This window comes from Ochotona curzoniae, unplaced genomic scaffold (genome assembly GCF_017591425.1).
Source record: "Ochotona curzoniae isolate NIBS_2020 unplaced genomic scaffold, NIBS_Ocur_1.0 contig_605, whole genome shotgun sequence".
Taxonomy (NCBI): Eukaryota; Metazoa; Chordata; class Mammalia; order Lagomorpha; family Ochotonidae; genus Ochotona; species Ochotona curzoniae.
Window position 1 is genome coordinate 5,077,164 of NW_024466491.1, and position 12,680 is coordinate 5,089,843.

A 12,680-nucleotide genomic window follows, 5' to 3' on the forward strand; every position below is an offset into this window, starting at 1 on the left:
TTCCATTCATTTCTCTTTCCTTCTCTGTATGTGTGTCTGGCTGGCAAAAGTGTGGGCAGGCTCCAGGGAGGGACCTCCCCATCTCAGGTCCTTGGCAGGGGCCACGCCCCCCCAGGCTCCCTTCTTCCAGGCTGTCTTGCCCCCAGTGAGCCTGTACCTGTCATTCTGATCCCGCCCAGTCCTGTGTATCCTAGCACAGCCGGCGGCCGCGTTTGCTCCGCCAGGTCAGGGGGTGTGGCTGGGCGCACACCTCAGGGGGGACCCTCCCCACCCGACGAGGTGTGGCGGGGACTCCAAGCGGTCGCCCCTGCCAAGTCGCAGAGTTTTGAAGGAGTCCCCGCATCCCTGGCCGCCCGCTGGCAAGGGCTGCTGGACGCCTCGGCGTCTTTGCCGTAGCTCCCTGGGATCGCTGCCCTTACGCCGAGTCCAGGGAAACGCCCTGGCTCTGCCATGGCTGTGGCCTCTGCTCGGAGCTGCAGAATGATTTCATCCGATAAACATGCGCCTTCCACAATTATGGCCTGATATAAACCAAGCAGCCGCCGGAGGCCCCTTCTGCCTCCCTGCCCAGCACGCGACCCAGGGGTGTGCGGCCACGCCTCTCCCACGCTGCGCCTCCAGCCTGGCCATCTCCTCTTTGCTGGAAGAGAGGGAGAGAGTGTGTGTGTATGTGTGTCTGTGTAGCAGACAGGATTTGAGGGAAATCTCCCATCCTGTGGACAGGAAACGTCCAGAACAGGCAAGTCCAAATGCTAATGCTCCTAAATGCTTGCAGTCAGGTTAAAGCCAGGAGCCTCTCCCGGGTCTCCCACGCGGGTGCAGGGTCCCAAGGCTTCGGGCCGTCCTCCACTGCTTTCCCAGGCCACAGGCAGGGAGCTGGATGGGAAGTGGAGCAGCCGGGACACAAACCAGCACCCCGATATGGACTGCAGTCTTAACCTTCTGTGCGCTTACGCCATCCCCCATCGCCTCCATTTTTCCTTGCCCTGCCCGCTTTTCTGGAAGAGCAGGAGATTGGGGTACCCCATCTTCTCAGAATGCAGGGACTGTCCCAGTGTTACTTGGGGAAAGCTTTCCTGTTTGTGATGGTTGAGGTGTGTGTATGTTGAAGGAGTGTCCGTTTATATTGTGGTGAGGCGCGCAGGAAGTAAAATTCACCATTGGTAACGCTCGGCGCACTGTCCATGTTGTGCAACCGTCTCCTGTGTTTGTACAACACATCCGTCCCCTCGGGAGGGACCCTTCCAGCCGTCACGTCCCAGCCCCTGGCAGCTGCCAGCTGCTCCCCGTCTCTGGACATGTCCTGCCCACGTGGCCTGTCGTGCCTGGTGTCCCTCATGCAGCGCCCGGCCTTGAGGCTCAGCCCGTGGTAGCAGTTGTCATGGCTGCATAAGCCTCCAGCAGGAGTGGCGCAGCGGCTCGGCACAGCAGGCCGACACTGGGGACGTCTCCATTGCCCTGTCGTAGTGCCTGCGTCTCACGCTGCCTTGTAGTTGGGTATCGGGTATGTTTGTTGTTTGGGCTGCCCTCCATTTGGGCCTTTTGCCACTGCTTTGTCAGGCACATGCACAGGAAGCTGGCTTGGAACTGGAGCAGCCGAGGCTAGAACTGGCGCCCCATAGGATGCCAGCGCTGCAGGTAGAGGATTAATCCCTTGAGTCACCGCACTGGCCCCATCCTGGACTATTCTGTGACAGACACTTAGCATGCCCTGGGCTGCTGTGCAGACAGCCAGCTCCACATGATACTTGCAGGTCCCTGACAGGCCAGTAGTCTCCAGACCCCTTACTTCCATGATGTGTGCGTAGCTCTAAGCCCGGATGCGAGGGGGGAGTGTGTGGAACAGGGATGCTATGGGCAGGACGCTCGGTGTGGGGGTTCACACAGTCCCTCGCCGTGACTGGGTGCCTGGGCTCAGGGTTGGGGGAGTGGGCTCTGCCGCTTGTACACCCCCTGCCACATGCACTGCTCAGGTCCCTGGCAGCCACACGGGAGGCCTGGGGTGCAGCTCCTGGCTTCTGGCTTCAGATCGGCTGAGCTCTGGGGAGTGAACCAGCAGACAGAAGATCTTCGTGTCTCCTTTTCTCTGTAAATATGACATTTGGGTGGATTGATGGGTGGGTGGGTGGATGGATGGATGGATGGATGGGTGGATGGATGGATGGATGGATGGGTGGGTGGGTGGATAGATACTTGCTTGAAGCAGCTTGTGGTTTGCTGGTGCCAGGCCACGTGCCAGCAGCCATGAGCCCACCCTCATGACCAAGGTGGTGAACACAGCTGTCACCCACAGAAACTCGTTTTGCTGGGTTCCCCATCTGGAAGCAGCTGTCGCACCACTCAGCATTCCATCCCCAGCAGTTGGTTGTCGTATTCTAGAATTTTACATATGCAAGGGGATGGTGAGAGATCCATGGAAAAATGGAATTAAGCAGTTAAACTTGCTTCTTGCTTTGGTGCAAAGGAATTTCAAAATGTTGTGTTTTTCCTTTCTTCAGCAATAGACATTGTTTAGAAGCTGTGTGAAGACCCTTCTTACAGAACCACGCAGCTTGGGCTCAGGCTTGTGGTGATCAAACCCACCCAGTGCACAACGCTATGTTTCAGTGGCAATACCTTCCCAGTGATGTAGCCACCAGTTCTGATTCCAGAACATTCCATCCCCCGCCCCCTGAGGGCCATTCGTCTGCTTCCTGCCTCTGGACTTGCCTGTTCTGGACATTTCCTGTCCACAGTCACACAGCTGTGGCTTTCCTTATCTGAGAAGGCAGAGTTGCAGAGAGAGGCGGGGACACACAGAATCTGCCATCCAGTGGGTCACTCCCAGGATGACCACAGCAGCCTGGGCTGGGCCAGGGAGAACACAGGAGCTTCTTGCAGGTCTCCCCTGTGGTCACAAGGACCTGAGCCCTCGGGCCGTCTTCCGCTGCTTCTCCTGGGTGGTGTAACAGGGAGCTGGATAGGAAGTGGAGCAGCCAGGACTCGAACAGGCACCCTGTGGGATGCAGCCTTGTGGGCAGAGGCTCCATTCCACGTGCTCTCCACCCATCTGTGTGGTGGTGGGTGTGCCCAGGACCTGGCTCCTGGGTCCCCGCCCGGCCATGCAGCCATCCGTGGGCAGGTGCTCACTGGCCAGGCCAGGAGGACACAGCTGACTGTTCCTGCAGGGCGCCCTGTGGTCCTGTGGTGACTCAGCATAGTGAATCTGTGTCCCTTCCGGGTGTTGGCAAAGGTCAGGGGTGCTGGCTCCTCTCCCGCTGCTGAGCCATGCAGGCCATTGATGGACAGTGGCCGTCCCCCATTGATGGACAGTGGCCGTGTCTGGCCCGGGTCCCTCTGGAGTCCCTCAGCCCCGAGCAATGATGTCCTCGTGGGCAGATGCCGCTGGCTTGATCCCGCGTGTGATCCTGGGGACTGGTGGGTGGGCAGGATGGATACTGGAGGCCCCATTGTTGTGCTGGTTCGCACAGGGCAGCCAGCCCGTCACACCCCCAGCTTCTTGATTTCTCCCACATAACTGGGGCAGGAAGAAACACTCCCATGTGTGCCGGGGCAGCGGGGGCAGGAACAGGAACGAGGAACGAAGGATGGGAGAACGAAAGTGCCCAGAGGTAGCGGAAGTGCTATGGCCGCATGACTCAGCCTGGAGCGGGGGTACCCCCAGATCCCTGCGCCTGCAGATCCCACGCAGGCAAAGGCAGAGGCTATCGCGGCTGCGCACACGTTTGGGCCCCTGTTTGTCCTCCGCAGTCCGTGCGCTGTCTCTGGAGGACACGGGCTCCTGGCATGGGTCAGGGGTGCTGGCATCTCTCTCTCTGCTGAGCCATGCGGACCATTGTGGTCCCCCATTGATGGACAGTGGCCATGTCTGGCCCGGGTCCCTCTGGAGTCCTGCAGCCCCAAGCATGCGCTCAGCACACACGCAGTGTTGGATCAGGTGGTTTTTAAAAATTTATTTATTTATTTAATTGAAAAGGCAAATTTACAAAGAGGAGAAAGAGAAAGATCTTCCAACAGCTGGAGCTGAGCCGATCTGAAGCCGGGAGCCAGGAGCCTCTTCTGGGTCTCCCACGTGGTTGCATGGGGTCCCAAGGCTGTGGGCCGTCCTCTGCTGCTTTCCCAGGCCACAGGCAGGGAGCTGGATGGGAAGTGGAGCAATCAGGATATGAACTGCCCTCAGGCTGGAAAGCCCCTAGAGCAAGCCTTTAGTTTTTGTTAGTTTGTTTTGTGTTTAAGAAAACATACTTGATTTCTAGAAATGTCTTGGGTCTGGCATAGTGGATCCGTGTCTTAGGCCGTTTGGGGTTGCCACTTACTATGGCAGAAGAGAAGAGGGCCCAGGAGCCGGCTTCCGGCCAGGGTCTTGCAGCATTGGTGTGGTGGGGGGCTGCACTGTGGGTGAGACAGGTGCCCCGCCCCCAGCCACTGGACAGCCCAGTTCCACACCAGGACTGAACCCGCAGCACCCGAGGTGTGGGGTGAGGCGTGGGGGGCCCGGCTGGACAGGAGCTGCACTGAGAGCCGGCCCGGTGACTGTGGATTAAATGCTCACCTGTGTCACAGGCCTGTTGTAACAGGAGGGCCTGCTTCCCGTCCAGCTCCCTGCTGTTGCACCTGCCAAGGCAGCCGAGGGGGAGGGTGGCCCGAGTGCGTGGGCCCCTGCCCACGTGTGGGCGACTTGGTTCTGGAGTTCTTTGCTCCTGGCGTTCACCTGTGCCGCCTGCAGCCCTCACAGGCCTTGTGGTGCGAACTGGCAGCCTCTCTCCCACTCATGCTTCATCCTGCCAGCTTCCCGATGGTCCCCCAGTGGCACCTGCCAGCCCCTCTGGGTGGCATAGCTTCCCAGGCACCTGCGGCATTAGTGTCCTCCACGACCTGGGCCGCTCTGGGCTCCCTCAGCGGGCCTGGGAGGGGAGGACCATGGGGTTGTCCGGTCAGATGAGTCCCTGCTTGGGGGTCTCTCGCTCTCCCCCGGTGTTGGGAGTTCTGAGTGCTGCTCCTTCCTGTGGTTGTAACAAGGGCATGGCAGGCGCCGTGCATTTCATCCAGAGAACAGCTCTGGGGGGCTGGCAGTTCAAGGCCGTCCTCCGCCATCCAGGGCCTCCTGGTCAGAGCATCAGGGGTGGGGCCTACCCAGGATCAGTGCGATGACATCCCCACCTCTGGAGGACCCCCCCAGTAGGGGCCTTCCCCAACCTCAGTCCTCCTATGGGACTGGGTGCCTGGGACCCCGAGTTTCAGCTCTGAGTTCCCAGGACCGTTTGGGGCTGGTTCAGTCTGGTTTGGGTTCTGTTGGAGTGGCAGGGCGGCATCGACAAGGCCTGGCGCGGGGGCCCTCCTGCTTTAGGAAGCTGCTGGGCCGAGGTCCCGGTGGTCTTGAAGGGCTCCCCCGTGCTGGCTCGTTCGTCAGCCCCCCGGGGGGGGGTCTGCATCTAGGCACGTGGTCAAACCGAGGCACCCCAAATGCCCACCGGCTGGTGACATAAGGCTTGCCTGGCCGCGGTGGGCAGAGCTGGGCGAGAGATGCTGTGACCTTTGTGGAACCAACTCAGGAGGTGGCCGGGGTCTTCAGGGCTTGGAGGGCGCCCTCTGCTCCCCGTGTCTGACTCTGCCTTCCCTTGCAGCTGCAGGAGGTACGCGCCCAGCTGGGCAGGCATGCTGAGGCCGGGCGGCCGGCAGGATGAGTGTGCGCGAGGCGGGCAGCGCGGGCCGCGGGCAGCAGGCGGCCTACCAGCTGCACATCTTCCCTCGCCTGTCCGCCGCCGGGAGCCAGGCCTCGTGCCGCGTGACGGCCTCCAAGGACAGCACGGCGGCCGACGTGATCCGCGAGGCCGTGGCCAGCCTGCGCCTGGACGCCAGCAAGCGCTACGCGCTGGTGGAGGTGAAGGAGTCGGGCGGCGAGGAGTGGGCGCTGGACGCCAGCGACTCGCCCGTGCACCGCGTGCTGCTGTGGCCGCGCCGGGCGCGGGATGAGCACCCGCCGGCGGCCGGCTACTACTTCCTGCTGCAGGAGCGCGACGCCGACGGCAGCCTCAAGGACGTGCACGGGCAGCTGGCGGCGCAGGCGGCGGCCGCGCGGCGCCTGGTGGAGCGGGGCCTGCTGCCGCGGCCCGAGGCCGACGTGGACGACCTGTGCAACCTGCCCGAGCTCACCGAGGCGCACCTGCTGCAGAGCCTCAAGCGGCGCTTCCTGCAGCAGAAGATCTACACGTACGCCGGCAGCATCCTGGTGGCCATCAACCCCTTCAAGTTCCTGCCCATCTACAACCCCAAGTACGTCAAGATGTACGAGAACCAGCAGCTGGGCAAGCTCGAGCCGCACGTGTTCGCGCTGGCCGACGTGGCCTACTACGCCATGCTGCGCAAGCGCGTCAACCAGTGCATCGTCATCTCGGGCGAGAGCGGCTCCGGCAAGACGCAGAGCACCAACTTCCTGATCCACTGCCTCACGGCGCTCAGCCAGAAGGGCCACGCCAGCGGGGTGGAGCGCACGATCCTGGGAGCCGGGCCGGTGCTGGAGGTGAGCAGGAGGGGAGGAAGAGCCGGGCGGTGCTGCGGGCGGGACTGGGGCGGAGTGCACGCTCCTGGGGGCAGGGCCAGAGTGCATCCCCAGGAGTGAGAGTGTGTCAGTCACAGTTCCCTGGAAAGAACTGCCCACACGGCTGGGAAGAGGACAGAAGGGCCGTGGGGCGGGAGGCTTTATTGTGGCTTTTCCCAGGAAAGAAGCGCCAGGTGGCCGTGGGATGCGCTATTGTGACTCACTGGAGCAGGCAGGCGCGGCCGGCTGGGGCTTGGGGAGCACAGACGGGGCTCGGCGCCTGGGGGACCACAGCAAGGGCCTGGCCCCTCATGGAGCAGGTGTCAGCTGGGGCCTGGGCAGCACAGAAGGGCCTGGCCCCTCGTAGAGAAAGTGCTGGCTGGGACAGGACGGCCTTGGAGCACAGCGGGGGCTCAGCCCCTCATAGAGCAGGCAGCTTGCAGGTGAGTGGGCCTGGCACTGGCTGGTTTGCCCAGGCAAGCTCTAGGCTGCTGTTCCTAGGAATTGGCTGGCCCTGGGCAGAGCCCGTGAGTGTCAGGGCATAGGATTGGGGAGGGGATGGCGATAAAATGGTGTGATTAACCCACCACCACTGGCAGTACCTGCCAGCCATCCTCCAGGTCCCAGAGGGGAAGGCCTGCTGGGCACTCCGAGACCTAGGAGTGGGGCCCAGGGAGGCCTTGCCAAAGGTGGAGGCAGGGAGCAAGGCCCGCACACTTTGCGTGTCCCAGCTGTGGACGCCCCGTGTCTGCTGAGCCTGGACAGATGGCACAGGGTTAGCAGGTGCCCGGCTGAGCCCCCATAGTACCTCCCTGTAGCTCGCATTCTTGGGGCACACCGGGGGACTCTGCAAAGCTCCAGGAGGGCATGTATTGGACTGAATGCTGAAGACGCCCACATTGGGTTGCGTTTCCCAGCTCTGTGGCTCTCTACTTGGGCTTCCTCCCGGTGCAGGCTCTGGGAGCCAGGCAGCTGCCTTGGCTCAGCACCCTCCACCCCCGTTAGGACCTGCAGAGGGCTTCCACTGCAGCTCAGCCCAGCCCTGGGCTGACCAGGCCATCTGCAGGTTTGGCTGGCCAATGGAAGAGCCGTGTGTGTGCGCGTGCGTGTGTGTGTGCGCGTGTGTGTGCGTGTGTGTGTGCGCGTGTGTGTGCCTGTCCCCGTCCATCCAAGCTTGTTTTTTTTTTTTTTATTAAGTTTATGGAAAAGTGAACTGAATTTTATTTTGGTGTCAGAAATTATTTGAAATCTGTGCCCGTTTTGTGTCCTCCGCTCCCGTAATGGGTGTCTCTCCAGGGGAACCCCGTGGAGACCTCGTGGCTGCTGTGGGCCTCAGCTGCTATGGTATAGTGTTACCCACCGGAGCCCACCATGGACCTTCCGGGCTGTTCATTCTTGCCTCGTGCGTCCTGTGGGTTTGGGCAAACGTGGAAGGCCCCGGAGTGCCGGTTACAGAGGCACACGGAGGGCTGTCGGTGTCCTGGACGCCCCCGTCCTCCGCCGCCCGTCTTGGCCTCCCCGCCCCAGCCCCTGGCAAGCGCCGATCCGTTCACTGTGACACTAGGTCCGTCTTGTGGAAGGTCAGAGAGCTGCGTCACGCCGGGCGTAGCCTCGTCACACAGGCCTCCTTAAAGCTCCGCGTGTCTTTGTGACCTGAAGGCGTGTTTCTCGTGGGCAGAGCGCGAGCAGGCTCGTCTAACTCGTGTTCCAGCGTGCTCTGCTTCGTTCGTCCTGTTTCATTCTTGCTACTCTCTTCCTGTGCCCAGCACTCAAGCTTGAGGCCTGGGTATGGATGCCCAAGGATACACGCAACCCGGGGCTCTGGTTCTCCCCAGGGTGCCGGGCCCTTGCTGGGGGTCTTGAAGCAGCTGCCAGTGGGGTGGCAGAGTGGGGAGGACCAGCCCACTGTGGACACGCCTGCCATGTGCTTCCTGGTGGCCACGCATGGCGTGGCGTGGGGGCAGCACTGGCACCAAGCCCCCTGTGAGTGAAGGGAGAGCGAGGAGCTGGTATCATTGTGCACTGGCACTGAGGCCCTGGATGGCACTGCAGGGCGGAGGGGACAGGCAGGCGACAGGCAGATTGTGCTGGACTTGCTGGCCTCCCAGCTCGCGGGGGTCCAGGTCCTGGGCTGCTGGCTGCGTGGCCCCCACCTATGACTGCATTGTCGCCACGGGTCCTCCTTGGTGGGGCACAGGCCACTGGCACCACTCTCCCCTTGCCTGCAGAGACACCCCCTCCAGGATGAGGTCACAGCCCCCAGGGTCAGAAGGCCAGGCCGGGGGTGTGATTGCTGGGGCAGGGAGGAGTCAGCCCAGACACACACCCCATAGCAGGGGGCGGGTCACACCGGTGGGCTGCCTCCCCCCACACACGCCAGGGTGTGGGGTGCTCCCAGTGCCTGCAGTGCCTCTGCCAGGCCCCTCTGCCAGGCCCCTCTGCAGCGGTGGACCCCGGGACTGTCACAAGCCACACCCCTTAGTTCTTCCAGACTGCCTGTCCGGCAGGACCCACACTATTTCCAAAGCTAGCTCCAGCCAGCTAGATGGAGGTGTGTCGTGGCCGTGGTTGCAAACATACTTCCCGCCGTAGGAGAGCGTCTCCTGCCCCCACTCCTTCGCTCAGGCTCTGCTGTCCTGGGCTGCGCTCGGCTGGTGGCCGGCTCGCTGCTGTGGCCTCCTCTCCCTCGGTGTCTCTGAACCCCCTGGCATCTGTGAGTGCCCCCGCTGCCTTGTCTCGTCCTTCCGAAGACTGAGTTCTTTCTTTGGAAGGCAGTTGCGAAGAGGAAGGGAGACAGAGATCTTCCATCCGCTGATTCATTCCCCAAGTGGCCGCAACAGCCAGGCCAAAGCCAGGAGCCAGGAGCTCCCTCCGGGTCTCCCGTGTGGAGAGCGGGAGCCAAGCCCTCGGGCCGATTTCTGCTGCTTTTTTCGGAGGATGGTGGGGGAGCCACATTGGAAGTGCAAGAGGTAGGACTCAAACCAGCCTGTGTATGGGATGCGGTGTCAGGCACTGCCAGGCCCACTCACCTTAGTGTCACACCTGCAGGGGCTGTGGCTCCTGAGGAGGCCAGAGGTGCCAGGGGTTAGGACTGACATTCAGGGGTCACAGGTGCCTTCTGTGGGCAGACCAGGGTCTGAGTCCACCCCGCCCCCAGCCGCCTCACCTCTCCCCCTTTCACCCAGCCCACAGCCCCGGAAGTCCCATGGCTGGCGCAGCCCGGGGGCGTTTGGGACTTTTTCTCAGCTCCCCGAAAGAAGAAGTCCAGTTGTTTTGAGGTTTGGGTGTCGTCGGCACCCCATCCCCCACCCCGGGCCTGGGTTGCAGCCTCACTGTGCAGTTCTGAGCAGAAAACAGGAAGGCAGCGAGGGGCAGAGCAGACCCGTCAGCTGATGCGCCCGCCCGCTGTCACAGCTGTGCTGCCGTCACCAGGCCGGGCAGCAGGGGGTGGCAGGCCCTGCCCGCTCGCTGCTTCAGACATACACACGCCTCCCCGTCCCCCGACACCAGAACCCCGCGTCCATGCAGGGCTGCTGGCCCCCAGGGCAGCGCCCATCTTGGGACACCCCTCACTCGAGAATTTGCACGCTGCAGCAGCGCTGCCCTTGTTCGGCGCTTGTGGCATGCCACCCCGGGCATCCTGCATGCCTGTGCTCTAAAACTCATGGCTTGTTTATTTCTGGAATTTTCCATTTAATGTTTTCAACCTGTGGCTAACCACAGGTAACTGAGACCACAGAAACCAAAACCAGGAATAGTGGGGGCAGGGGGAGCCCATGGACAGGTTGCTGGCTGGCCCATCACAGGACACAGCGGCCGCTCAGAGCTGCAGATCCAGGCTGGGGCAGTGCCTGCCGTGGGGCACCGATGTGCAACTTTTACTTGAGAAACTCACTCCTTTTGATGTATTTTTAAATGTTTATTTGAAAGCGAAAGGAGAGGGGCAGGGCGGTAGAGCTCTCCCACCGGCTGGGCTGGGTCCCTGGGAACTTAGTCTGCGTTTCTTTTTCTTTTTTTTTTAAAGATTTATTTTTATTGCAAAGTCAGGTATACAGAGAAAAGGAGAGACAGAGAGGAATATCTTCCATCCGATGATTCACTCCCCAGGTGACCGCAACAGCCAGTGCTGCACCAACCTGAAGCCAGGAGCCAGGAGCTTCCTCCAGGTCTCCCACGCGGGTACAGGGTCCCAAGGCTGTGGGCCGTCCTCCACTGCTTTCCCAGGACACAGGCAGGGAGCTGGATGGGAAGCAGAAGTGCCCATATGGGTTCCTGGCATGTTCAAGGCGAGGACTTTGGCCACTAGGCCACCGTGCTGGGCCCCAGTCTGGGTTTCTTAGAATGTTCTAGGGGCCCAGCAGTGAAGATGCTGTGGAGGGTCGGGGATGGGGTAAAGCGTCCTCTCTCGGGCACCAGCTCTGAATCCTCCCTCCATTCCTGATGCCAGCTCCCTGCACGTGTGCACGCAGGGAAGCCCCAGGGGCGGCCCCCGACGTGGGAGGCTGGAGCTCCTGACCCCCTCCTGGTATTACTGACGTGTGGCGTGAACTAATACCCAGAAGACGGAGCACTAGCTGTGCACCTGTCTGTGGCTCTCTCTCCTTCCTGTACAAAAATGCAGTTTAGTTATATCTACTTGTTACCCTGCCGCAAACAAAGGGATGCTACATCTGTGAATTCAGTGTGGGTGGGGATGGAGGGCTGCCGCCCCGGGTGCCCAGGGTCGTGGCCGGGCCGTGGCCTCTCTAAGCAGCCTTCACTTCAGGTGTCCTGTGACTGCATGTCTGCCCACACACACCGCCCCGTGGCATGTGTGCAGTTTGCAGTCCTAGGACCAGTCCCCCCAGCAGACATGGAGCACAGAACGTTCCAGAAGGCTCTGCCAGGGCTTCCCCATCTGCTACCCACGACAGCCCCAGAGCTCCGGATCTGTGGCTATTTCAGGCCAGGAAGGAAGTGACATTTCAGGAGCAAAAGTTGAAATTATGAGGTGTATTTTCGGCACCGCGAGAGGTCTGCTTTGGAGTTGGGGAAGGAGATGGTAAGAGGTACAGGAGGATGGGCCGTGTGGGCTGGGTTTGAACACCACACTGTCCGTTTTGCTGGGCCACCTGCCCTGCTGCCTGGGCCTGGAGCCCCTGCCAGCATCAGTCCTGCCAGCTGATTCATTTCCTAGAGATTGTGCAGGGCGGGGCAGCTGGCAGCCCAGCCCCCACGCCTCGTGTGTGACTCAGCCAGACCTGACCCCAGAGCCCATGAGGCTCTGCCGCCCGGAAGCTAGGCCCACCAGCCCAGCTGTGACCCCGGCACGTGCCTGCTCACCAGGGCCCCTCGGCAGCCCCAACTGTCCCCGGGGACGCTGCTCCATGACCGATCAGCACAGACTCACCCCCGGGTGGGGGGCTGAGGATGGCATGGGTGCCCTCTAGTGGGCAGGCACCCCTTCTCCCCATCAGATCCAGCTGCAGGCTTGGTGTGCATTCCGAACCCACCGCTTGCAGGTGGAAAGTACTTCTCCCCAAAACTGTGCCAGTGGCTAGCATCCTTGTCTTGCTCCTCCCTGACCCCGTGGGGAGGGACATGGCACCGGCCTGGTCATGGCGGGGGGCAGGATGTGGTACCAGTCTGGTCATGGCGTGGGGCGGGACGTGGCACCGACCTGGTGTAAGGCGCTGCCAGTCTCCTAGAGGCGATCTGAAGTCAGCGGAACAGGTGGGGTGAGAGGTGCATGTTCCATGTGGTCCCCGTGTCCACGCAGGGACCCTAGCATCATGGCTCAGAGTGTCCATGGGCAGTCCCAGAACCCCAGACCACCAGGAAGAATGTGTGTGGCCCATTTGCCAGTAAAACTTCACTGATGAAAAGCGAGAAAGATAAACCCAAGGATTGGTTTTATTTGGAAGTCGCATTTATAGAGCCGATGCCCAGGCTCCCATCCGGGTCTCCCCGCGGCTGCTGGCTTCAGCTGGGCACGATGCTCACTTGTCACAGGCACCCAGGGCCGCGAAGGAGCCACTGGAGGTGTTTGTGTCTCCGTGGGGCCCCTGACAACCACGTGGTGCTGGGGCGGGGGACAACAGGAAGAGCATGAACACGGACTTCAAGTGTGGTTTTCCGCGCGTGTGACTTGCTCTCCCTGAGC

General features: G+C 61.5%; 2 protein-coding genes across 3 annotated transcripts in view; one reads left to right on the top strand and one right to left on the bottom strand.

The window, feature by feature from the left end:
• The window catches only part of LOC121163398 (coiled-coil domain-containing protein 130-like), a 469,842-nt gene that overhangs the window by 282,676 nt on the left and 174,486 nt on the right, over positions 1–12,680 (bottom strand). The window lies entirely within an intron of this gene.
• MYO9B (myosin IXB) overlaps positions 1–12,680 on the top strand; it is a 61,461-nt gene that overhangs the window by 8,277 nt on the left and 40,504 nt on the right. For both annotated transcript variants that reach the window (XM_040990670.1, XM_040990671.1), the window contains exon 2: positions 5,625–6,520. In XM_040990670.1, coding sequence (XP_040846604.1) covers positions 5,681–6,520 — 840 coding nt within the window. In that variant the 5' untranslated portion in view covers positions 5,625–5,680. The remainder of the gene's footprint in view (positions 1–5,624; positions 6,521–12,680) is intronic.